Consider the following 27,917-nt stretch of genomic DNA (forward strand, 5'->3'; position numbering starts at 1 on the left):
ATATGCACATTACACCAATGTCAAATACCTGGTTTTCATGTTGTATTGTAATTATGTATAATTATATAATCATTGGGAGAAACTGGGTGAAGTGTACACAAAATCACTGTGTATTACCTTTGCAACTTCTGTGTATCTATAATGATTTAAAAGTAAAAAGTTAAAAAAAAGACACCAAAAATCATTAGAGAGAGGGCTTCCATCATGAGAGCAATTCTTATTGTCTCTGGATGGAGATAGTTGCCTTTGTATTCTTAGTTTAGTGGGATGCTGGTGAAAAAATGAAAGTAGATGGCAGATAAGTGAAGGGAATAAGTAAGCTTTTTCCTGAAAATTAGTGAATGAAATGGTCAGATAGCTTAATGATCTTCACAACATTAAAAACCTTAATAGAGAGGCTTTTAAAATAAATAATTCATTTTTATGATGCTATCTAATGCATATCTGCAGTTACAAGGTGGCTCTTGGTCTTACGGATGAAAGGAAGTAGAGTCGGAAACTTTTAGATTCCAGTTCTCCACTCAGTGATTAGATGAATATAGTGAATTTCACCTCCATCTTCCTTCTTTGCTATTAACTCCTTGCGTAGCTCCAGGGCAATTTAGTTTCAGTTTAGTTTTTAATTTGAGGAACATGAACCACATCTTAGTATTCCTTGTCCAGAGAACTTGTGCTGGGACAATTTCCCTCTGGAAAAGTTGACTGTAGCAAACTTGAATCCTTGGAGTCTTACTAGGGAATAAGGATTAAGAATGACTGGAAGATTCTTCCAGACTTTCAAAGAGACTATTGAAATTAATTTGTTTGTAGAAATGCAGAAATAAGCTCTAGAGTTCATTCGAATAAGGGAGGTAGGTGTGTCTTGGTGGCAGGTGGAAGTAACTAAGATAATGTATACTTTTTTCTTCTTGGCTTTCATCCAGTCCCTTCATAAACCACTCTTGCTTGGGCCTCCATTTCCTTATAGGCAATAATGGTGAGTACAATACTTCATGTGATTACCTTTTTCTGGCTTTATTTTAAATTTGGCTTCATAGCTGTTCTGAGGTAAAAAGGGAGCTCCCACATAAAAATGTTAGGGGAGTGGCACTTCAGCTCAAGGAAATCACAACGGGAGGTTTAGATATTTAGAATTTAAGAGGCAGACCCTGATGCTGGGAAAGACTGAGGCAGGAGGAGAAGGGGACCATAGAGGACGAGATGGTTGGATGGCATCACAAACTCAATGGACATGAGTTTGAGCAAGCTCTGGGACATGCTGAAGGACACAGAGGCCTAGCATTCTGCAGTTCATGGGGTCGCAAAGAGTCAGACACGACTGAGCAACTGAACAACAATACAATAATGCTTAAGACCATACACTTTGGAGTCATACTGCTTAGGAACCCTAGCTCTACAGTTTGGCAAGTTATTTAACCTCTTTCTGTACCTTAGTTTTTAATTTGTGAAAGGGAAGTAAGTGGAGATAATAGTAATATTTATCTCACAGGGTTTGGGGAAGATTAAATGTCAGTAAATATAAAGTGCTTAGAACAGTGCCTCGCTCAAGCTTGACACTGTATTAGCTATTGCTAGTGCCACTCCAGTACTCTTGCCTAGAAAATCTCATGGACGGAGGAGCCTGGTAGGCTGCAGTCCATGGGGTCCCGAAGAGTCGGACACGACTGAGCGACTTCACTTTCACTTTCACGCATTGGAGAAGGAAACGGCAACCCACTCCAGTGTTCTTGACTGGAGAAACCCAGGGACGGCGGAGCCTGGTGGGCTGCCGTCTATGGGGTCGCACAGATTCGGGCATGACTGAAGCGACTTAGCAGCAGCAGCAGCAGCATTAGTATATTATCGTTTGCATTTCTAGTTATCTTATGTACGTATTCTACATCTGCCCCAAGCAATCAGAAAACTTTTATAGAGTTAAAGACTGTTTCTCACCTTTCTCTTTCCATTGCAACTGGTACCTAAGACGTGTGCAAAATATCTATAGAAAGCCTGTAACTCCAGGAAGTCATTTGCTTTGGTTCACCCTCGAATATTAAGAAGAGCTTTTCTCTTCAAAATTGGTATCAAACCACTTTTCATTAGTGTAACAATACGAGACTTAGTTGAGCGATTCACCGTGGCAGCATTTCACACCGTCAAGCTCCCCTATGTTGATAAGAGTCATAGGAATACTGCTCTCTATTCTGAGCGGATTCACTTCAAATCAGAGCACCGGTCTGATTCTCTTTTTTGTTAGGATCTGTCCCTACCTGTGTTCATCTCTCTCAAGGCCTCAAGTAGAGCAATTCATTAACATTCCTTTACGGTGGGTAACAAAATGATTTTTCACATTCGCCCCTTATCTCCGCCTCAACGTCCAGGTTCCGCCCCAAGTCCGGAGAAACGAGAGAGGGGCGGAGTGCCCCAATTCCTGGGCGGGGCTCAGGTGGCGTGCGTCGAGGCGCCGGCGCCGTGACGCGTGACGTTACCAGTTGACGCAGCCGCAGTGCCGCCCGGCCCCCATCTCGGACCCCTCCCATCCTCCTCCACCCCTCTCTGTGTCAGAGGTTGGGGCCACCGGCCGCAGGTCGGGCGGCGGGCCGGGTGGCGGGGCGAGAGGGTGTGGACCCTGGCAGGGCTCAGCAGACCGTGTTTGGCTGGGCGCAGCAGCTGCCGCCGCCGCCGCCGCCGCCGCCCAAGGCCCTCGGCGTCCCCGGAGAGAGACCCGAGCGGTTCCGATAGCCCCAGCGCTCGCTCAGGTGAGGGAACGGGTCGGGCTGGGCAGGGTCTGTGTGGGCAGCACTCTTCCCAGCATCTCTGGACCGCAGCCTGGTCGGAATCAGGGAGGTGTGGCTTCGTCGCGCTTGCTTGCTGCAGCGTCGACTCATCTCTTACTCGTTTGCCATCTTTACCTGCAGCACAGAGACTTGAACCCGGGTATCCGAGGTCAGTGAGAAGGCCTGAAAGGGCCATGACAGTCAGGTGATTAGGGCCTCGAATGCAGGAACTGGCCCGGTGAATGGTGGTAAGACAGGCGGGCGACGCCCACCTGCTGGTATGTGGGAAGGACGATATATATACCTGTAAGCTCTGGCTTTAGCCTTGTTAGCTGCATGGGGCTGCAGGAGACCCCAGAGTGCTTAACGCAGGGTAGATTGTGGACCAAGGGCAAGGGAGCCTTTGAAACCCTCTCTACTCCTCAGGTGTGGTGTGCTTGTATTGTGATTGTTGCTTGCTGAGTCTACACTATGGAAGAGTACATTTCAGCGGAAACATCTTTTGACCAAAGGAAGGTGAAGGGAAGTTGATTTTCCCTCTACAGAATTGTCCCCCTCTTGCTTCTTGGCCTTAGTCTTGACGGAAGCAAATTAGGGACGCTTGTTAAAGGGAGAGAATTCTTGTAAATTTCTTCTGTAAGGAAATAATTGTTTTCCGTGACTGTTGAAACGTCTGAGTTTCAACTGGTTTCACGTTGCTGCTTTCAGCTCTGTGCATAGCAGTGAAGCTGGTTTATTTTAAATTAGAGAGATATATGAAGTATAAAAATAAATGAATTAACCAGAGTATTTATCTTATCAAAGTACTGGTGGTACATGCTTTATGTTCATATCTCATTTAATAATCATAACAACCCTGTCATGTAAAGTCTGTTTTTAACTCTCATTTTATAGATGAGAGAACTAAATCCCACAGCCCTAAAAACAACTTGTCCAAAGTCAGAGCTGTGATTTAAATCAGGTAATTGGACTCCGGTTCAGATCCTTTAAGTAGTATGGTTTACCATTCCCAAGCAGCTTGAGAACTTGCAAGGTGATTTTCATTTGATAAAAAATGCTGGGAACAGGAAGGAAATTGAGGCATCATTTTTGCTGGCAAGGACCCAGGAGTATGTTTTAAAGGTAACATCTGACCTCTAGAATCCTCTGATTACCAAAATCATGCTCTTTCCATCCGTACAGTGGGTTTGAAATCTTTGGAAGACTGTAGTTTGCAAACGTGTGATCTTCTAGTTTTAGAAATATTTTTTGAAGAAAATATAACATTGGATTAATATTAGTTTCCTTGTGTGTGCACACATGCAAGGGCATGTGTAATAAAATCATTTAATCTGAAATGGTGAAACTTCTGATAAAGCCAGAATATCTTGTATAATTGGTTAAAATTGATATTCTTTTCAGATGTGTTAACATGAAACACTTCAGATAGGCCTTCTGATCAAGAAAAGGAAAACAACATTACAGACTCTGGAAAAAAACAACTACTTGGTAAATATTTTGGGTTGTCAATTAAAGCTCACATAGAGAAAATCTAACTTTCTGCTTCAGTCATAATTTAACCTGCTTAAATTAACTGGCTTAAATTGGTCTAAGAATGGGGGTGGGTGACAGTGGTGCATAAGGACCTGTCAATCATTTTACCTGAGTTTTGAACTATTGCTACAACTGACAGTTGAGTCATGTGCTTAGCTTGTGTATTGGCAGGAGAAAGCCAAGGGAAGTGTTTGCTTGATTATCTATTAAGTGTCAACTTTCTGTTCTCTCTTTTGCTTCCTCATCAATCTGCCCACGTTATAAAGGATTTTAAAATGAAAGGAAGAAAATTAGTTGATTTTTGGTTTGTTCTTCATAGAATACTGTGTATAGTTGAACTTAAGTATATTTTTCACCATGAGTTCTACAGAGAATAATAGAAGACATAGTTAAACATGATTGAGAGAATCTTAATTTCATAAATAAGTACTCAACTACTGTTTGAGTACCGTATGTCAGGCATTTTTTTCAAGCTTCTGATAAGAGTTGTGGTCATCATGGCTCTGGAGAGTACTAGAGTAGTGAACTTTTTTCTAGAAGGCAATATTTTTGTTAACCCATATCTTTTTAAAAAAGTTTTATATGCAGGAATGTTTTTGGTTTATGTAAAAACTAGGAAAACAGCACTACTCATATAGTAGTGTTTATAATCTTTCATATTATTGTAGTTACTAAAGGAAGGTACTCTTATTAGTGCTACTTTAAGGTGCAGTGGGAAACCAGAATTCTTACAGACTTCACTTTTGTGTACTGTTTTCCATGATAGAGATAGTTGTAGACCATATCTTCTTTATCCATTCTTCTTTTGATGGGGCTGGGTTGTTTCCATATCTTGGCTATTGTAAATAATGCTGTGATATATACTCAGCAGTAAAAAAGGATGTAACTTTGCCATTTGTTACAACATGGATAGCTTTTGAGGATTTTATGCTAACTGAAATAAGATGAAATGCAAATAATGCATGATTTCACTCATATGTAGAATATAAAAAACAAGGTGAAATAGGAAAAGAAGATAACCGTATACTAATGAATAGAAACTAAATTTTTGGTGGTGAACACATTGTAGTTTATGCAGAAGTAAAAATATAATGAAACTTAATATTATAAACCGATGTTACCTCAAAAATAAATTAAAAACTATAGTGTTAGAATCCCAAAAGTTTAAGGGAGATTAAGAAAATTAACTCTTTAATTTGAGAAATCTTCAGGGAACTTATATATGACAAAAAGAAGAGACATGGTCAGAGAGGTAACAATCTGCATGATAATTGGAGAGAGATGAGCTTGGAAGCAAGGCAGTCAGTTAGAGGCTATTGTAATCTAGGTGGCAAATAAGCCTTAGAAGCAAGGCAGTGCAATGGGTTATCAAGATGTTGAATATCCTCTTCTTAAACTCAAGTAAATGAAAACCAAATTTTCTTAAGTGTGAAAAAGATCATCTAGGAGTCTCTTGGCCTTGAATAAGTACTTACCTTTGGCAATAGTTCATAATTATGTACTTTCTACAGTGATGCACTTATTTCATTCATTTATGAAACAAGTATTTATTGAGAAACTACTGCATACCGGGAACTTTTTTGAATATTGCATAGGCAGATGAATAGGGCAAAGTGAAGTCGCTCAGTCATGTCCAACTCTTTGCGACCCCATGGACTATAGCCTACCAGGCTCCTCTGTCCATGGGATTTTCCAGGCAATAGTCCTTAAGTGGATTGACATTTCCTTCTCCAGGGGATCTTCCCAACCCAGGGATCGAACCCGGGTCTAACACATTGTAGACAGGCGCTTTACCATCTGAGCCACCAGGGCAGACAGAATAGCAAAGACATCCTTAAAGAGCAGTTAGCAGTCTTGTGGGGAACAGACTTCGAAACTAATAGTTAAAATGTGATGAATGCTAAGATACAATTACTACTGTGGGCATCTGGAACTCATTACCACTGGGGATCTCTCACAGACCAAATAAAATATGCGTCAGAGTTATCCCAAGTCAAGAGCAGGGAGGCTGCAGGTGTTTACCCAACGACTTTCTAGGCATCATTGACTTTAATTCCAGCATTTCTGGCCTACCCTAAGTACAGACTGAACACATTTCTGCAGTCAGAAAGCAGCCTACAGTAGGGTGTTACAAGTGTTGAGAATGAGTAATCTTCTGGTGTAGAAGTGAATATCAGCAGTATATGGGCAAGGCACGAGTGGCATTGATTGCCAGCATCAGGCATTTACACAGTGTATTAACCTACTGTGTGCCAGAGTTGTTCTAAATGCTTTACGTATCCAAACTGTAAACTCTGTGAGGTAGATACTATTAGTGTTCTCATTTTACAGATGAATAAGAGCACGGAGAGGTTAGGTAACTTGCCCATGGTCACATAGCTATAATCTTCGAACTGGTTTTTGAATCCAGGTGGTCTCAGTCGATGCTCTCAATCCACACTGTGGTCTGCTTTTGGAACAATACAGTCTGAAGCAGGGCCTTTTGACTCTTCTTTTATTCCTTGATAACTGCTTCCTCTTTCTCCCTTCCTCCATTGTCTTTCCTGTTGGTGTTCTTCCTTCTTTGTTTGTAACCTAGCCCTTTCCCCTTTTAGATAACAGTACAGCTGTTCAGCTTCCGTTCTTACACTCAGAGCTATCAAATCAAATAATTCTTGCTGAGGTGTTAACTGATATTTCTGAGGTTTTAATGAAGCCTTTGAGTTTGATATTGCTTGGTATTTGCATTTTAATTTTTTTAAAAAAGACAAGGATTTAAGAACTGAAGAAAGACAGACAGGTGGTAGAATGACAGGTGATCAATTGACAGATGATCAAGTTGATATTCTAGAGGTGGGAGAAATCTGTTCCTTGGCCATAGTTATAAGGAGAGGCTGTGGCATGTGTGCTTGGGCAGGAAAAGCCCCTTTCTTGCCTGTCATGTCCTGTCTTCCAGCCACCACCCTCCTTTTTTTTTTTTTTTTTTTTTTTAATTAAGGAATAATTACAAGCCAGTTGTAAAATATTTAAATAATAGTTATCTCTCAGAAGTAATGGCTTTGCTAATGTTTTTGCAGATTAATAAAAGTATATACATATACACATCACATATGTACATATATGCATATATGGTGTATATATATGGTTTAGATATGTAATACATATAATGGATAGTCTATTATTTTTAAACATAAGTAGAGTACTGTACATCTTTTTGCTCAACTTGCTTTTCTCCTCCTAACATTACATATATCCTGAACATTTCTCTATATTCCCTATAGAGCTGTTTTATTCTTTTAAAAAGGCTACATATTATTTCACATAGTAAGAGTATTATATATGGTAAGGGTGTCCCATAATTCAACTATTTTCCTATTAACTGACATTTTTCTACTTTCTCAGTATGATATATAATGCTGCAGTGATTATCCTTGAAAAAACATCTTTGTTTCTAAGTATTTCTGAGAAATAAATAGAGCCCTGAAACTGAAATTTTCAAATCAGAACATGTACATTTTTGTAGTATCTGATAAATTGTTCTTCTCAAAGTCACTTTACTTCTGTCAACTATAAGAGTGCCCATTTCCCCATACTTTTGCCAATATAGTTGTTTGTAATCTTTCTAAAATTTTTTGCTTTTATGACTAGTGAGTGATAAATTGTGATTGTTGCCAATTGCTAGTAATATTATCTTTCTCTGTGAATTACCTGTTTATAAATTTTCTCATTTTTCTGTCAGATTATTTGTATTTTTTTTTTATTGATTTGTAGGCTGACCTCTATCTATTCTTGTAGGACCAGATCAAGATTTGGAGTTCTGTCTCTAAAAATCTGATGATGCAAGTATTAGATGTTAGTTTTGTTCCTTCATGCGAGTGGGAGAGAAAATAAGTTGAATATAGTATTTGAAAGGTTTTACAGATAATTCACTTAGAAAAGTAATTTTTTTTTTTGAAAAACTGTTTCTAAGAATTGTGATAGTGGTGGTGGTATTAGGAACTTTGATAAATCTCTGGCCGTTGCTGTGTTTGATTAAACTGTTTCACATTTTTGTGCTTTTCTTTGTACATCACTAAAATAGTAATTGCCACAATTTCTGTTCTAATGTGGACAGCAGTTTTGAAATGAGTCCCATGGATTTCAGGAAGAATGAACAGAATATAGGTGAATAAAATACTGAGAGAACATGTCTTAAAACGTGTAGATCAATGTTACTTTTTGTGTAATAGATAAAAATACCATTTAAAATGACATACTTGAAATTAATGGCTGTGTTCAAGGCATTGTTACTGGTATTGTGGATACAAAGTTGAATAAAACAATCTTTATTCATCATTATGATTGAGAGGAGAGAAGCAGGATAGATTAGATTCAGGTTACGTGTCTTTGCAGGAATATCAAGGAAGTGAGACTGTTTTTTTGGAAGGCAGCTATGCTCACCACTATACCACCAACACTAGGCTGTTTTCTTCATTAAAAAGTAAATGATTTTGATTTATACCTATATTGATGGTGTTTACTTTGATCACTTGGGCTTCCCTGATAGCTCAGAGGATAAAGAATGTGCTTGCAGTGCAGAAGACACAGGAGACGCAGGTTTGATCCCTGGGTCAGGAAGATCCCCTGGAGAAGGAAATGGCAGCCCACTCTGGTATTCTTGCCTGGAAAACCCAATGGACAGAGGAGCCTGGTGGGCTACAGTCCAAAGGGTTGCAGAGAGTCATACACAACTAAGCACACAGGAACTTTGATCACTTAATTGTCAACTGTCTCAAACTTCCTCTTTTCCCCTTCTTCATTAATAGTTATTTTGGAGACCAGTTATTCTAAGACATAAGTATGCTGTTGCTCATCAAAATTTAGTTGATAATTTATATTGGTATGGATTCATAGATTTGTATTTATTAAATGGGTTGTGGTTTGTTACTGTTATTTATGGCAGTGCTTAAATTGTCCCAGATTTTGCCAATGGGAGCCTCTTAAAGCTGGTTTTTACTTCCTTTTAACATCTTCCATCATTCTTTGAACACTTCTTTCCTTTATGGAAAAAAAGCTCATCCTGACTTTCCCTGCCCTAGTTGTAGAATTAGCCATTTCTTCAAGGACCCCTCTAAAGAGAAAATGATTTTCAGAAGAGAAGTCTTCTGTTCATTTATATTGGGGTGCTGCTCGCAGGGTCTGTGAATGAACTATGCACACATATACATATGCAGCTATAGCTATTTCTGTATCCATTTATATTGAAAGCCATACCTCTAGTTTTTATTCAACACCACAGGGTTAATTCTGATTTTCTTCCTTTATATATCCTCTGACAGTGAGAAACTTGGCTTCCATTATTCTTGATATACTTACTAGATTAACTCCCTCCGCATCCCCTGCATGAGCCACTTCCCAGGTGTTTGTCCTCCTTATCCTGCTCCTGTCGTATTCCAGATCACCCTCCTGCATGGAAGCTCTGCTTATCTCTTTGGGATCTGATGCCTTCCTCTTGGGTTCTGACACCCTGCACTAGGAAGCCTCCCTGTTTGAATGACCTTCTTTTCTGCCCAGGCTCTGATACCTGAGCTGGACTGCTCCTGCCCTCTCCCCCTGTCTTGGATGCCCTTGTCTTTCCACCCAGGCTGCAGCACCTGGGAAGTACTCCTCCTCATTCTGCTATGGCTTTGATACCCTAAAATACTGCTGCTTTCCCTCTACCCTTTTCACCACACAAATGGATACTTAGACTATTTAGGGTTTTATTTGGCTCTGACATTCTTCTTTTGGCCATTGAGACTCCTGTCCCTCTCCTCCCCAGTACATATGCCTGCCTTACTCTAGTTCACTTCAGTTCAATCACTCAGTCATGTCTGACTCTTTGTGACTCCATGGCCTGCAGCACACCAGGCCTCCCTGTCCATTGCCAGCTCCTGGAGTTTACCCAAACTCATGTCCATTGAGTCAGTGATGCCAACCAACCATCTCATCCTCTGTCGTCCCCTTCTCCTTCTGCCTTCCATCTTTCCCAGCATCAGGGTCTTTTCAAATGAGTCAGTTCTTTGCATCATGTGGCCAGAGTATTGGAGTTTCAGCTTCAACATCAGTTCTTCCAATGAATATTCAGGACTGATTTCCTTTAGGATGGACTGGTTGGATCTCCTTGCAGTCCAAGGGACTCTCAAGAGTCTTCTCCAACACCACAATTCAAAAGCATCAATACTTCAGTGCTCAGCTTTCTTTATAGTCCAACTCTCATATCCATACATGACTACTGGAAAAACCATAGCTTTGACTAGACAGACCTTTGTTGGCAAAGTGATGTGTCTGCTTTTTAATATGTTGTCTAGGTTGGTCATAACTTTTCCTCCAACGAGTAAGCATCTTTTAATTTCATGGCTACAGTCACCACCTGCAGTGATTTTGGAACCCAAGAAAAATGTCTGTCACTGTTTCCATTGTATCCCCATCTATTTGCCATGAAGTCATGGGACTGGATGCCATCATCTTAGTTTTCTGAATGTTGAATTTTAAGCCAACTTTTCCACTCTCCTCTTTCACTTTCATCAAGAAGCTCTTTAGTTGTTCTTCACTTTCTGCCATAAGGGTGGTGTCATCTGCATGTCTGAGGTTATTGATATTTCTCTTGGCAATCCTGATTCCAGCTTGTGCTTCATCCAGTCCAGCATTTCTCATGATGTACTCTGCATATAAGTTAAATAAGCAGGGTGACAATATACAGTCTTGATCTACTCCTTTTCCTATTTGGAACCAGTCTGTTATTCCATGTCCAGTTCTAACTGTTGCTTCCTGACCTGCATACAGGTTTCTCAAGAGGCAGGTCAGGTGGCCTGGTATTCCCTTCTCTTTAAGAATATTCCAGAGTTTGTTGTGGTTCACGCAATCAAAGGGTTTATAGTCACAGTCATAGTCAATAAAGCAGAAGTAGATGTTTTTCTGGAACTCTTGCTTTTTTGATGGTCCAATGGATGTTGGCAATTTGATCTCTGGTTCCTCTTCCTTTTCTAAATCCAGCTTGAACATATGGAAGTTAACGGTTCACAAATTGTTGAAGCCTGGCTTGGAGAATTTTGAGCATTACTTTATTAGTGTGTGAGATGAGTGCAATTGTGCAGTAGTTTGAGCATTCTTTGGCATTGCCTTTCTTTGCGATTGGAATGAAGACTGACCTTTCCTAGTCCTATGGCCACGACTGAGTTTTCCAAATTTGCTGACATATTGAGTGCAGTGCTTTCACAGCATCATCTTTTAGGATTTGAAATAGCTCCACTGGAATTCCATCACCTCCACTAGCTTTGTAGTGATGCTTCCTAAGGCCCACTTGACTTCTCATTCCAGGCTGTCTGGCTCTAGGTCAGTGATCACACCATTGTAATTATCTGGGTCATGAAGCTCTTTTTTGTACAGTTCTTCTGTGTATTCTTGCCACCTCTTCTTAATATCTTCTGCTTCTGTTAGGTCCATACCATTTCTGTCCTTTATTGTGCCCATCTTTGCATGAAAAGTTCCCTTTGTAACTCTAATTTTCTTGAAGAGATCGCTAGTCTTTCCCATTCTATTGTTTTCCTCTGTTTCTTTGCATTGATTACTGAGGAAGGCTTTCTTATCTCTCCTTGCTATTCTTTGGAACTCTGCATTCAAATAGATATATCTTTCCTTTTCTCCTTTGCCATTTGTGTCTTTTCTTTTCTCAGCTTTTTAAGGCCTCATCAGACAACTATTTTGCCTTTTTGCATTTCCTTTCTTTGGGGATTGTCTTGATCCCTGCCTCCTGTACAGTGTCACAAACCTCCATCCATAGTTCTTCAGGCACTCTATCAGATCTAATTCCTTGATCTTTTTATCACTTCCACTGTATAATCATACGGGATTTGATTTAGGTCATACCTGAATGATCTAGTAGTTTTCCCTACTTTCTTCAATTTAGGTCTGAATTTGGCAATAAGAAGTACATTATCTGAGCCACAGTCAGCTCCCAGTCTTGTTTTTGCTGACTGTATAGAGCTTATCCATCTGTGGTTTCAAAGAATATAATCAATCTGATTTCGGTATTGACCATCTGGTGACCTCCATGTGTGGAGTCTTCTCTTGTGTTGTTGGAAGAGGGTGTTTGCTATGACCAGTGCATCGTCTTGGCAAAACTCTTATCTGCCTTTGCCCTGCTTCATTCTGTACTCCAAGGCCAAATTTGCCTCTTACTCCATGTATTTCTTGACTCCCTGCTTTTGCATTCCAGTCCCCTATAATGAAAAGGACATCTTTTTTCGGTGTTAATTCTAGATGGTCTAGTAGGTATTCATAGAACTGTTCAGCTTCAGCTTATTCAGCATTGCTGGTCTGGGCATAGACTTGGATTACTGTGATAGTGAATGGTTTGCCTTGGTAATGAACAGAGATCATTTTGTCATTTTTGAGATTGCATCCAGGTACTGCATTTTGGGCCCTTTTGTTGACTATGATGGCTACTCCATTTCTTCTAAGGGATTCTTGCCAACAGTAGTAGGTATAATGGTCATCCTAATTAAATTCACCAATTTGAATTTTAGTTTTTAGTTTGCTGATACATAAAATGTCGATGTTCACTCATCATCTCCTGTTTGACCACTTCCAATTTGCCTTGATTCACAGACCTAACATTCCAGGTTCCTATGCAGTATTGCCCTTTACAGCGTCGGACTTTACTTCCATCACTAGTCACATCCCCAACTGGGTGTTTTTTTTGCTTTGGCTCTGTCTCTCCATGCTTTCTGGAGTTATTTCTCCACTGTTCTCCAGTAGCATATTGGACACCTACCGACCTGTGGAGTTCATCTTTCAGTGTCCTGTCTTTTTGCCTTTTCATACTGTTCATGGGGTTCTCAAGGCAGGAATACTGAACTGGTTTGTCATTCCCTTCTCCAGTGGACCATGTTTTGTCAGAACTTTCCACCATGACCCGTCCGTCTTGGGTGACCCTACATTGCATGGCTCATAGTTTCATTGAGTTAGACAAGGCTGTGGTCCATGTGATCAGATTGGTTAGTTTCCTGTGATTGTGGTTTTCAGTCTGTCTGCCCTCTGATGGAAAAGGAAGGGTAAGAGGCTTATGGAAGCTTCCTGATGGGAGAGACTGACTTCACCTTGTGGCTTTTAGCATAAACTGTTTAGGTAGGAAAGAGGAAACAACCAGGTTGTTTTTTATTCCATCATTTACTCAGTGAAGGTTATGCAGTAGGTTCTTAAATCAATCTCCATTTCATCTTCTTTAAGATAACGTCTGAACCTATCTCAAACTTTGCCACACTTTTGAGGGATTGTGTGGCACTTAAGCAATGTGGCCAAGTGTATAGCCCCAGTTCAGACTGGGTTTTCTGTGTCCAGTGTTGTTTTTAGACACTTCCCTTAGGCCAGGATGTCTCCTTTATTTTAGGGCCTTTGTTAAGGCTTAGCCTTTACTTCTGTACTTGCTCAAAATATATTCTTTTAACTACTGTTAACAACAGTATAGCAGCCTTTGTCTGTTGATTTCTGTTAATGATTTTGCATTAACTAGTAATTGGACAAATGTTGGTAAAACTGTGATACTGCAGCTTTCTGTCTTGACAATTCTTAAAGTGATGGGTGGTCCAAGTGATTTTGCATGAAGACTGTGGATCCTTTTGGCAGGGAGATCACTTCCCGTTTTATATGGAGATCTGAATGCCAGCCTATATCCCTCATGGAGTACCCGCTAGGAGTCACTAGGTGCTCTTTTCATCAACCCAGTAGTGTGCTGGCGATACATATGTAAAATGGAAAAATAAGTTTGAGATAGGTTCAGACGTTATTTTATAATATGTAAACCATTATATAATATATGAATATTTGGTTTAGATTGTAGGCCTTCTCAAAGTGTTTTCTCCCTTTTAAAATTTTTACTTTTTTTAGTCTCAAAAGATAAGAAAGAGAAAGCTCATGTTGTAAAAATTAGCCTCCTAATTTTGCTACTAGTTCATAGATTTTTTTCAAAGTATTGTAAAATGTAGCATTTCACCTCAGTTTTATTTAAATATAATTGACATATAACACTGTATTACTTCAAGGTGTACCACATAATGATTTGATATATGATCAAAATGATTACCACAATAAGTTTAGATAACATCCATCATCTCGAATAATTACACATTGTTCTCATGATATGAACGATTAAAACATATTTTCTTAGCAGCTTTCAATATGCACTATACTATTGTTTACAGTCACCATGCTGTTTTTAAATTCCCAGAACTTATTTATCTTATAACTGAAAGTCTGTATCCTTTGACCCTCTTCAGTCATTTCCACTACCCCATGCCCTTGCCTTCTCCCTGGATGAGGGTATGGCAGCCTACTCCAGTTTTCTTGCCTGGAGAATCCCCTTGGACAGAGGAGCCTGGCGGGCGCAGTCCATGGGGTCGCAAGAGCTGGAACAACTGAGTGACTAAGCACAGCACGGCATGCCTTTGACTACCACCAATGTTTTCAATACATTAACATTTCTTACTTACTTTCTAAACCACAGGAAAAAAAGCTTACTGAAAAATGAAAACATTAAAGTTGCTCTAGCAATTTTGCCCTAGGTTTTCATATACTTTTAATAATAAACCTTTTGTTACTGAACTCATTTTTTAAAATAAATTTTTAATTTGCCTCTAAATTATAGTGTTTTCAACAATGCAGACATATGAAATGTTGTAATCCTCTTGTAGACAGTATCTTGCAATGTTGTCTCATCCAGTTTTTAAACTTGTTTTGTGACCTGTGAAGATAGGATTGTGATGAGTAAACAGAAAAACATTTTGAGAAGGTTATAAGCTAACTGTATGGAATTTCAACTAGAAAGTTGTCCTCACATATCTTTCTATTTTAAAATCTGTTTTTCTGACTCTCCATGAAAGTCATGTATGCTCTTTGGTCATAAAGGATTATTAACTGTGTAGCTTTCTTTGTCTAACTTTTCTTCTCCTTTTCCTGATTTATCACAAGGTAATTTTGTTATAGATGGGTTGGGTTAGTCATGTTAATACTGTACTCTCAGAGGGATAATTTTCTGTTTCTTAGATCATAAAAAGAAGAACTTGCATTCCTTTTTGCTGATTCTCAGTCCATATACATATATACATACATACACGCACATATACACATACACATACATACACATACTCAGTTACACACACATAAATACGTTTGCATGTCTGGTCACAATTTGACGTGTATTATATTTTATCCTGATCATCTGATAGCAGGAGATCTGCTTAGTGTCCAGATTCTATCTAGAATGAATTTAAACTAGGAAGATTGTTTCTTCATGGAATAATGGGAATACACAGCTGATAGAGGTTAAGAAGGATTACTAAAGCTTAATATATAAATACTTTATAATTAAGTGGTAGTTTTGGGTACAAGTCTAGATGAATTTGTCTAATATTGATGACTGATATTTCCTGATTGTTGAGAATAAATATCTTTGGTTAGATTTAAGACTAATTATGTCCCTCTTATTTTGAGCCAGAGTTTAGTAATTGAACTTGGATCTCTATTCATACTTAGATTGGTGAATCAGGACTTTAAAAATATGATACATTGTCTTAAATTTTATGTAGAAATGTGGACATCTTTGTTATTACTGTTTGTTATAGTTTTACATTCCTCTCTTTGAAGAAAGCAGAATATGATTTAGTAAACTTTCACATTTATTAAATTCACCTTTCTTCCCCTTACATAGGTTAAATTCTAAATTTAACTTTTGAACTCTTTCAGGCCTTTTAGATGCTATTCTGGAAAAATTTTAGTAATGGATCAAAGAAAGAATGAGAGTATTGTTCCTAGTATCACTCAACTAGAAGATTTTCTTACAGAACACAATTCCAACGTTGTTTGGCTCCTTGTTGGTAAGTAGAATATATTTTCTTGTACTTTATTTTGTGTATGAATTAACAGCTGCCAGATTTTAAGCTGTAGTTCACTGAGGTTAGAGTGCTTACAATACCATTTGTTTGTGTTTTTGGAGACAAGTATTTTAATCTGTGTTTCTATGAATATTTGCTCTGGAAACTGCTCTTGAGGGCTGTTTTCCTTAGGCTGCTTCCTTGTCTGTGTTAGGGGAAGTGGGATGATAAGAGACCTAGCTTTTCTTTGCTGTTTCAGATCAGCTCTTCCATTTCCCATCCGAACATACACGCAAACACTTTTGTTTTATTATAAAGTGATAAATCCTCATGGTAAATGTTTTTGCCTAATTAAATGTTATCTCTTTCCTCATTCCTTATGTACCTGACAGTGGAATTTTCCAGTAATGATTTTTTTGTCTTATATTCCAGAACTTTTCTAGGTATACACAAATAATACAAAGCAGTATATAATTAAATTGCAGAGAGAGGGAAGACGTATGAGTGAGTGAATGAATATGAACAGATAAGGAGAAATACATCAAGTACTGAGAAAGGGAGCAATTACTGTAGGTTGTTACTGTCCAGGATGTTTCATGGAAGAACGCTATTTGATTTGAATTTTAGCATAGGAATTAGAAAAGTGCAGAGAGGAAAATAGAAAGGGTAAGATGGAGTGAGAGAGGAAAGGGAGGTGATGGAAATATTTATTAAACATCTGTGTACCATGTGCCACAAGCATTTTGCGTGTGTTATCTCAGTAATGTTCACAGCAGACTTATGAAGGTAGCTGATATTTTCCTATTAACCTATTGGGGAATTGAGACCCATAAAAATTAAATAACTTGCACAGGTTACACAATTGTTCTTTTTCTTGAGTGTAGGCTTGTGCTTCTTTCATGATGCTGTGTGATAGGGTTACAGTAGAGGAGAACTGTATATAAAGGGAATTATAATAATTTATGGTTTGTAGGTAGGATTGGCTTACCATTTAAACTTTGTTTTTTCTCCCCTAATTGATGAACATGAACTATTCTAAATTATCATAATGAAAACTTAAAAGTAAAATGAAGTACAAAATAATACTATGAAATATAATTTCATAAAAACAGCATTGAAAATTATCTTTTAGTTTAATTAAAGGCAGACATCTTTCTTATATCCTGTGTGCCCCCTTTCCTATCATTTAGAATTTCTGTTTTTTTTTTTATGCATGGTATACAGCTCCTTTCTTTCAGGTGAAAATAATAACAACAACCAGGAAAACAATGAGGGGTTGTTTGATCTCTCTATTTTACTAATGGTCTTACAATATGGAAGGGCATGGAGTGGGGAGGGACATGATACACTGAAAGGGCCACAGCTCCCAGGGGGTCTACTTTCTGAGATGAGAGCGTGCTTTCTCAGCAAATACCTTTGCCTTTCTGAAGAGCCCATAGCAACTTGCTGTTCACACAGTGATTCACGGTAAAAATTAATACAGGATGACTTTAAGTTTAAAATAATATTGTATCATCAAAATAATTGTTCAAAAGAATTGTTCTAGAAATAATTTTTATGGACAAATCATAGCACTTGATATCTCAAAGCTATTAACATCAGTCTAAGCTACCATAAGTAATTAATGATGTATTTTGACTCTCAGTGACTGCTTTGTTTTAGGTATGTTAACATAATTTTTTAAAAGTACAAACTTAATACAGTGTTGCTAAAAGGTTACATATATTAAATTGCTTTATATTACTTTGTCTTAATCTAGAAAATAGTTATACTTTTCAAATGCATAAGTAAAAGAAAATTTATCAAAAAATACGTTCTTGTATTTTGTCATTTATGTATTAAGGAGTTAGGTGTTTTGGGAGGAATATTACAGATTTTATTAGCGACTATAAACTTTTCATGAAAAATGGTCAAATATAGAATAACATGTATTGAAGCGTATTTAATGGTGTTCTTTAAAAGTAAGTTACTGTGTTACCAATTGCAACATAATAATATTAATATTTTGTGGCCTATTCAATATAGATATGCCTTTCAGTTCAGTCGCTCAGTTGTGTCTGACTCTTTGCGACCCCATGAATCGCAGCACGCCAGGCCTCCCTGTCCATCACCAACTCCCGGAGTTCACTGAGACTCAACGTCCATTGAGTCAGTGATGCCATCCAGCCATCTCATCCTCTGTTGTCCCCTTCTCCTCCCGCCCCCAATCCCTCCCAGCATCAGAGTCTTTTCCAGTGAGTCGACTCTTCGCAGGAGGTAGCCAAAGTACTGGAGTTTCAGCTTCAGAATCATTCCCTCCAAAGAAATCCCAGGGCTGATCTCCTTCAGAATGGACTGGTTGGATCTCCTTGCAGTCCAAGGGACTCTCAAGAGTCTTCTCCAACACCACAGTTCAAAAGCATCAATTCTTTGGCGCTCAGCCTTTTTCACAGTCCAACTTTCACATACATACATAGCCTTGACTAGACGAACCTTTGTTGGCAAAGTAATGTCTCTGCTTTTGAGTATGCTATCTAGGTTGGTCATAACTTTCCTTCCAAGGAGTAAGCGTCTTTTAATTTCATGGCTGCAGTCACCATCTGCAGTGATTTTGGGGCCCAAAAAAATAAAGTCTGACACTGTTTCCACTGTTTCCCCATCTATTTCCCATGAAGTGATGGGACCAGATGCCATAATATGCCTTTAAGTAGGTTAAATTTCTCACTTCTTTCCAACAGTATTTTAAAAGCAGAGACTGTTGATTTGTTTTTAAAGTGACTTTTCTCTGATGTAAAAAAATCATCAGTTTTCGTAAAAAAATCATCAGTGTTCTTGGTAAGTGACTGTAGCCTTTAGGAAATAGCTTAAGAATGAACTCTGAGTCTAATAAAGGTAGATTTTTTTTTTTTCCAGAATATTCAGAAATATGGGCTTTCTTTTCCCAGAACACTTTGTGTGTGTTTAATAAATAAAACTGTACAAAGTAGTGTAAAATGAAACAGAAAAAAAGGAAAGTAGTTTTACTTGAAACATTGTTTTACTTGATCTGATTGAAATCTCAATTTTTCTGGTGAATGACTAAAGAGAATGAATTTGAAAGGTGGGTAAAGTAGAATCAACCTCTGGTTTTAAAACTTCAAGTATTAAATTGTAAGAGGACATGTTACCGTTTGGAAGAAAATCTTCTCGTTTCTGAACATGATAAATGATCTTTTACTAACAAATTTTTATTAAAATGTTAAGGTGATCAAAAGGAAATGTATAGTGAGATCCTTTTTTTGCATTCTTTTCTTCCAACAGCTACTATTTTGTCTTGTGGATGGATTATTTATCTCACGTATTATAATTCTCGGAATGTTGGCCTTATTTTAACACTGGTTCTTAACAGATTATACAAGCATGGCTATATTCATATTGGTAAGTCTGAGTAATTTTTTTTTCTTCTGTGTAATCTGGAAATTGTAAGTTTATTTTGTAAACACGCAGTGGCTTTAGAAATTTACATTTGTTTCATGAAAGTTAAACTAATCTACCTGAAATTTCTCTAATATAGTACCCCGACTAGAGTTGAACTACCATTTGGTTATGTCCTTTACCTCGTTCTTATTTCCCAAAGGGTTTCTGTAGTAGCCTTTTGACTTTTTTGGATTACAAGAGATCCTCATTAAAATAATTTGAATTATCTGGACACATATAAAAAATGGAACTGGATATTTCTCAACATTTTACCATCCAAAGAAAATTTCTAATGCTTGATGAAGTTCTGCTTTTTTAAAAAAAACTGATACCTAAAAAATCTATAACTAAGTGGAATCATCTTGTGTACTTCATTTTGTAGCTTTTGTTATTAATTTAACCTACTTATAAATGGGAAGTTTGCAAGTAGATAGGAGGGTATATTAGGAAGTCATATTCTTTGGAAAAACCCTGAACCACTGGGAAAAAGAGGTAAGGGATCACCTAATAGAATATTTCTGCTCTTCCTTAGAGTACCTCTTACTGGTCATAAATAAAAGTTCTCTCAAACATAAGTAGTCTTTCATTAATTTGAGGCAATGACTGGTTCCTGGAGTCACCGAAATTAATGGAGAAAAATGGTGAACTGCTTTGGGTTCATTTAATGACTGTGCCTAATCAAGAGAATTATTCATAGAAGTAGCTGTTAAACTAACGTCCTCATATAATTATTTAGTAACTCAGTTCATAGTAATGATATCTATGGCACTTTTTCTTACATTTGAGGGGAAAGTGACAAGATTAATAAGGCTGTAAGGATATCAGGAAAGAAGTAGGGAAAGAACATTTAATTATTGAATAAATTGAATGTGAAGATTATTTAAAGCTTTTAGGGCTCTACTGTTTTTCAAAACAATTACATTAATTGCTGTTGGGTTTTTTTTTTTTCCTACAACAGGTTCATTTTCTTTCTCTGTTCTTTCTGGAAAAGTCATGGTTCGTGAAATCTATTATATTACAGAAGACATGTCTATTAGGTAAAAATAAATGTCCATCTTAAATCTGAAATATTATAAACTTTTTTAATTATAATACTGAATTGAATATGGCTTGCTTTTTCATAGGAACAATGTTGGATTTTCAAATAAAACCATAAATCAGCAATCATTTTTTTCAGTGATTCATACCTGGTGAATTGATTTTTTTTTTTTAATGTTTCTATCCATGGATTAATTTAGCTAAGGTTTACACTGGCCAAAAAAATCATATTTGAATAGCAGCTTATAGAAATGGACAATCTCATATCATCCCTAGTTTTAAAAATTGAGCATTAGATTACTTGAGCATTTTTGTTGTAGAATTCATTGTGGTCGTTTGTTATATAAGCAAGGATCAGGGGTGTTGATATCTCTTATCCATTATCCCTTTTTTATATATAGTGAAATTTTAGAATAATTTAACCTTAATAGCATTTCTAGTTTTACCTTATGAAATAGATGAAAATTGAATATAATGAAAAATGATAGTTCATATATTTGATATAGTCTGTATTCTGTAAGCCTTGAAAGAAAAGCTTACTCTATTCATGTGATTTTCTTAAAATTTGTTACTTGGATAAAACTTGGAGACACTAAATTAGTTGAGAAGTGCTAGAGTTTAGCAGCACTCATACCTCACTTATAATAGTAGAGGTAACTTCTTTGTGAGTCTAAAACTATTTCCAAGTTAAAAGTAAAAGTTAGGCTATAATTCTACCCTTTGGGGAGATGCAGTGATATGTCATTATAGAAATGAAAGAAAATCTTTACAAGTTTTCCCTTTGTGTGCTAATATCTTCCTTTCAAGATTTGACTTTTAGTTTATATAATTTTCATTTAAAAAATATCACTTGAAAAAGAAAAAGTTTTTTCTGTTAACACTTTATTTTCCTACTAAATGTTATTTGGTATTACAGTTTACCTAAACAGAAGAATCTAAGAGCTTTTACAGATCTTTTCCTTTCTTAATTGGAAGAGTATGAAACGTCTAAGTGTGCTAGTGTCCAGTTTTCTGTATTTCCCTATTATCAGTTTCCTGCTTTTTTATGATAACTAAGAAATGAGTTAAATAAATTGTTGTTTAAGCTTTCAATTTTGTAATTTATCTTGCTTAGAATTCAAGATGGATTTATAATTTTTCGGTGGTGGAAAATGTATAATCCAAAGCAGAAGCAACATGGTAAGCAACGTGGTTTCATTTTTTCATGTATTTGAAATCTTCAGTAATATAATCAGAATTTTCATTTGTAGATGTTGAAATGTTTCACATTTTGTAGTAGATAAAAATATTTTTAAAACCTTTGGAGTTTACAGAACTGATTTTAACATTCCTTAGCTGAAAATCCTGCAGCAGCTTTCCTCTGCGTGGTTAAATTTAGTTTCCTTAGTCTATTGTTTATTTAGGGTTATTCTCAGTATGACCCTTACCCACATTTCTAGTCTTACCTCCTATTACATCTGTGGACTTAATCCCATACTGTGGTTAAAGTGGCTTTCCTAGCACTCTTTAATCACTCTACTAAGATGCTTATCTTTTTAGCTTCTTTGCTTTATTCATACTTTTACATAACATTGCTACTAATTCGCATTTATCTACTATGGTAAGGATGTGTAGGAAAGAGGAAATGCATACTCTAGACTCTCTTCTGTTTCTGCTTTTTATCATCAGAATTTTATCTCAGTATATTCTGCTCACCTGTTCATTTCACAACTCTAGGTGCTCCTGTCTGTGCCTGTAACTTTTCTTCTCTACATTAACCACACCAGTGGCCTCAAGGAGAGGAAACCTTGTCTTTACTTTCTAGAATAGTAATTCGCAAACATGTTTGATCTCAGGATTTGTTACATTATAAATAATTGAGGATTCCAAAGAGGTTTTATTTATTAAGTTGTATCTGTTTAATATTTGCTGCATTCAAATTAAGCCTGGTCATAATAGAAACATTTTAATCATTAAAAATATTTATAATAAATCCATTACATATGTTAAATAGCACTTTATGAAGAATAATTTTTCCAAAGCAAAAATATAGTGAGAAGACTGACATCGTTTTAAATTTTGCAAATATTTTAAATGTCTCTCCTAATGGAAGGTAATTGAATTCTCACCTCTGCTTTCATATTCATATACTTCTTATAGCCTTTAAAAAACCCCATTGTCCACTCATGAAAATGACTCTTAAAAAGTCAAATATCTTAGTATAATAATATTATCAAAATAATTTTGACTTTGTGTTCCCCAAGAAAGGGTCTCAGGATCCCCCCAGAGGTCCCTGGACCATACTTTTTGATAACTACTTTTAAGGAGAATTTAAGTGCTACCTGGGAGTGTAGGATCAAAAGAGAATGAAACCCCTCCACCTTTTCTTAGGTATGAGGACCTGTGTTTCAGGCTCCCCAGTGAGGTTCTGAAATGGTGGTTGGTTCTGTATAATTTTGGAACTTTCCAACTAAGTGTTGGGTTGTGTGTATGTGAGCTCCCCTAAGAATCTCATCATGATGTATACTGTTTTTTCTATGGGAAAATAGAGTAAAGTTCTGAAAGTTTTAAAACTTAGCAAAAGTTTGAGCTACCCTAAATTATTTTTAGATTTCCCTATTGTTTCACTGTTGTTTAGTCTTTTTTTTTAAACTATCATTGCCTTCCTCCCACATATCTTTCATCCCTCCTATATAAAACATAATGTACTCTACCTTGAAAATGTTGGCATTAATGGGTTAGAATTTGACATCTGCAGAGTTAATGAAACCTGAATTATTAGAAAGAATAATGGGCAAATTTCATTTCTGGAAAAAGTTTTCTAAAAATTAGAGTTGTATATTAGATAGTTTTGAACAGAAGCTCAGTGACTTCTTATGATAAAAGTGTTCTGTGGACCTTTGAAATAGGCTTTTTGCAGTCTCTCATCTGTGATTGAGAATGGCTCTGTGTCATTACCTGTCTTCAGTCTATGATTTTGGAATTTTGGTTGTTAAACCAACCTTTTTACCTCATTTCTTAGTAGTTACTGTAAGCATTCTCACAGGAGAATAAAATGTCCTTTAGGTAATATGTTAGTGCATTGGGAATCTTTTGTTTTTAAGTTTTGACTTTTTATTAATATGAAAGTACTTTCCTACATTGCTTAGGTATTGTGGAGAGAATATTCTTGATTCTTTTTTAAATTTGACTGTAAGTCTTAAAGGTGGTACTTAAAGATATCTTACACTTTAGAGGTGGTTAAAGCTCATTCCTGAGAGCCAGATTCTTTTGAGTTCAGTTCTAGTTTCTAACACATTCACTTAATTTTGGGCATGCCCAGTATTTCTACCCTTGATTTAGTTTGAAAAGTGCATCTAGGTTGTGCCTTAGAGATAGATTTCTTTAGGAGAGTATTTTTCCTCAGCATGTCATGCTTCTGTTAATCTTGCAGTCTGTGTGATAAGGTCTCGCTGTTTTGATTTAATCTTTTTTCTTTTTACATGTTAGTTAACATAAATTTTGAAAGCAAGGTTACAGTGGAGCCAAAACAAAAGTTCTCTTCATTTATATAGCTTGTTTGTGGTAAAACAAACAAACCCACCCTATTTTATATTTGCATTAGAAGTTTTATTCCAGATTTTTTTCCCCCCTTGGTGTTTTAAAATGATAATGTGAACTGATAAAGCTGTAGGGAAATGGTGGTTTGAGGAGGCCCATTTGACCTAACACCACCCCACCCAATGCTCTTGACTCCAGAATTCCAAGGAACACAGAAAACAACCGATTTTTCTCGAAATCCATCATCAATTTGGAAACAGCTAATGTCCTCAAAGCCCCCTCATTTTGTAGATGGAAAAATCATAAGTTCCTCTGATTATAGCTGTTAAAATCAGAACAAAAACCCAGGTCTGCTAACTTCCAGTCTAGTGTCCCTTGTATTTATTAAATAGCCTTGTCAAATGTGGCCCAAGAGGGTTCTTGAAGATTCTTATGTATAAATAAACACTTATCACAGCTTATGGGAGGAATGAAGGTATTTGAAGTATCCAGAGGTAACTGCAGGTTGTAAACTAGGCCTACTGGGATTGCCCACTTCAGAATTTTCATTGATATGGGGGATACCGTCTTAAATTGTTTACAGTCTTTTGTTTTGAAGAAAATAATTACTTCATTTTATCATGAAATGTTAACATCTCCTTAAAGTGGTTTGCTGTTCACCACAATTCTTGAATGAGGGTCAAGAATAACTGACCCAAGTTCTTTAAGAAAGAGGTAACTTTCGATGAAAATCTTTACCTAATTTAACAGATACTTATTTTACATTCACTCTACTGATCATTGTGCTAATCTGGAGGGGGAATAAAAAATAAAGAGTATTATTCAAAATTATTTGAGGGAATAAATGCATACAAACAATTGTAATTAAAGAAAAAAGAGAACAGTGAGTGTGTGTTGAGGAAAAACAGTGAACCATCCTCAGAATTACCAATTTTGATATGGACCACTTGGTGTGGTCCCAGCAAATTCATGGTGTTTAAAGTTCTGTCTATTTGTCAAGGAGGCAGAATGGTAGAGGGCTTCCCAGGTGGTGCTAGTGGTAAAGAACCTGCTTGCCAATGCTGCAGATTTAAGAGACCTGGGTTCGATCTTGGGTTGGGAAAATTCCCTGGAGGAGGAAACAGCAACTCACTCCAGTATTCTTGCCTGGAGAATCCCTTGGACAGAGGAGCCTGGCAGACTACAGTCCACAGGGTCCCAAAGAGTCGGACACAACTGAAGTGACTTAGCACACATGCAGACACGCACAGAATGGAAAAGCTGTTGTGAAAGTTCCATCTCTTAAGTAGCATGCTTGGTGATGACAGTGAATATAGGATTGTGTCAGGTATAGGTGGAGTGGAAGGGAGGGTAGCTCAGATGGAATAACTGGTTTGACCAATGGCATTGAGGTTTGAAAACAGGTGTGTTTAGGAATTCACAACGCCATATGGTGGTAAATACAAGGTAAAGGAATAATAGGGGATAAGATGGAAGCTATGTAATGGAGGTTGTTGAACACTGGCAAGCCACTGCCATGAAAGGTTTTGGGGCAGGGGAGTGACATGAACTTAGCTCACTTCAAAGAATATGGCAAAATGTAATCACTATTTAAGATGCATAAATGCAGTCTAATACAAATTGCTCTAATATTGGTTCTTTCATGACTGGCTCTCCCCTGTCATTTCTTTATGTCTCGGATTCTTTTTGTCACTCTTAATGCTAACATAAATTTCTGTTTCTGCCCTCTCTGTAATTGTCCATAATGTAGAGCAGAAACATTGTCATGATTTTTGGAAATTTTATATTCTTAATACTGAAGAACATTTAGTCTAAATTGTTCTTTCTTGTTTTTTTATGCCAGAAGTTTGCAGTAGAAAAAAGATTTCAAACCTCCATTTTACAGTGATGTTAAAAGTTGGTAGGCTTTACCAGTTATACTTTTATAATTCTAATTATTTGCTCATAGTTTTACCTACATTTGAAAATTTACATGTATGTGCTCATGAAGAGCACAACTTTGATGAATGGCCAAAGAAGTTTCTCTTCCATATGCTTTTAAAATATATTCTCTGTTGTAAAGGATGACATTCTTAACAATGTGCTCATAGTCACATCCTTCAAAGGTAAAGACACAATGCCAAACAGCAGTGCAGGAATAATCAGTTTGGTCTAAGTACATGATTAGTCTGGCATGATTAATGGGCATCATTTAGAATATAGTGTATAGAGGAGTGAATAGGCCAGAAAGTGTTGTACAATATTGTAGAATATGGGTTAAAATAGTAGGCTATATTCAATAATATGACCTTACAGTCTGGTTATTATTTCTTGCTTATTAAGGGCAGATCCACGTGCGCTGATAGTTAATCAAGAGGAAATAGAGATAATTGATGTTTCTTTGTGGCAAATTTAAAAGCCTAACTGGGGCATGTGTCTGAGTAGATATATGGCCACTAGCCATCTAAGGAGACAGGTCCCTTCTGTGAGTAGGGTCAAGATTTTCATTAGGAAGTTTTAGAACTCCTCTATTAGGAGAAAAGAGTGTCCAGTGCAAAACTACTATGCCATAGAGCTTGGTTGAGATAATTTAAGCCAGGAGCAGTTTTAAAGTTGTTACTTGTCCAGTGTAACTCTTTACAAAAGAGAAAAAAAATAATACATCTAATTTGTTTACCATAGAATTTGTTGTAAAATATTTCCTAAGTCATGAACTAGTGATCTGTTATAGATGGGTTGTTGACTAAAGACTATTTAATGAGGATTTCAGTCAAAAGTCTTTATTTTGAGGATACTTAATTTTAAGGGATTCTTTTGGGAAACAAATAGCAGGACCAGTTACCTCTTAATATACAGTGATATATCATAGTATTTAAATTTATACTAGTCTGACTAGCTAGACATGCATCCTTCATATCCAGAGGAATTCTTAGATTATTAAGGAGTGAAAAGGTGATGGTAAAGTATGTCCCTATTATTTTGTTGCTTAGAAGTTTTAGCCTAGTATAATCTAGTACTGTTAAATATGTAGCATCTAAATCTTGTTTGTTAAATACATGAAGGAAATAAAAATCCCTGAACAATTTTTGAAAGGTCGATAGACTTGATTCTGAGTATATTACAAGGCCTTGGTAGCACTTAGATTTTTTACTACAAATAACATGTGTCCCAATTGCATAATTAAATAGTGCCTTTTTCCTGATTTCCCTTTGGAGAATAAGTCTCAATTAGCTATTTGTTCAGGAGACTTACACTGTTCTACAACATTTATTTACTTTTTTCCTTCATAAATTAACTGCTTGTTAAGAGCTTTTTACGTCTATACTTATATCTATTGGGCGATGCTTACTCCTTGAAAGGAAAGCTATGACAAACCTAGACAATGTATTAAAAAGCAGAGACATCACTTTGCCAAGAAAGGTCCATACAGTCAAAGCCATGATTTTTCCAGTAACCATATACAGATGTGAGAGTTGGACCGTAGAGACGTTTCAGTGCCGAAGAATTGATTCTTTCGCACTATGGTACTGGAAAGACTCTTGAGAGTCCCTTGGACAGTAAGGGGATCAAACTGGTCAATCCTAAAGGAAATTAACCCTGAATATTCATCAGACTGATGCTAAAACTGAAGCTCTGATGCGAACAGCCCACTCATTGGAAAAGACCCTGATGCTGGGAAACATTGAGGGCAGGAAGAGAAGGGGGCGACAGAGGATGAGATGGTTAGATAGCATCACTGACTCAATGGACATGAGTTCGAGCAAATTCTGGGAGATAGTGGAGGACAGAG

At 37.0% G+C, this 27,917-nt stretch overlaps 1 protein-coding gene across 7 annotated transcripts in view; it reads left to right on the forward strand.

The window, feature by feature from the left end:
* The first annotated feature begins 2,493 nt into the window (after window positions 1-2,493).
* The window catches only part of BLTP1 (bridge-like lipid transfer protein family member 1), a 195,263-nt gene continuing 169,839 nt past the window's right edge, over window positions 2,494-27,917 (forward strand). For all 7 annotated transcript variants that reach the window (XM_070386473.1, XM_070386477.1, XM_070386476.1 and 4 more), the window contains exons 1-6: window positions 2,494-2,738; window positions 4,158-4,244; window positions 16,029-16,159; window positions 19,436-19,552; window positions 20,550-20,628; window positions 21,744-21,808. In XM_070386473.1, coding sequence (XP_070242574.1) covers window positions 16,063-16,159; window positions 19,436-19,552; window positions 20,550-20,628; window positions 21,744-21,808 — 358 coding nt within the window. In that variant the 5' untranslated portion in view covers window positions 2,494-2,738; window positions 4,158-4,244; window positions 16,029-16,062. The remainder of the gene's footprint in view (window positions 2,739-4,157; window positions 4,245-16,028; window positions 16,160-19,435; window positions 19,553-20,549; window positions 20,629-21,743; window positions 21,809-27,917) is intronic.

This window comes from Bos mutus, chromosome 17 (genome assembly GCF_027580195.1).
Source record: "Bos mutus isolate GX-2022 chromosome 17, NWIPB_WYAK_1.1, whole genome shotgun sequence".
NCBI lineage: Eukaryota > Metazoa > Chordata > Mammalia > Artiodactyla > Bovidae > Bos > Bos mutus.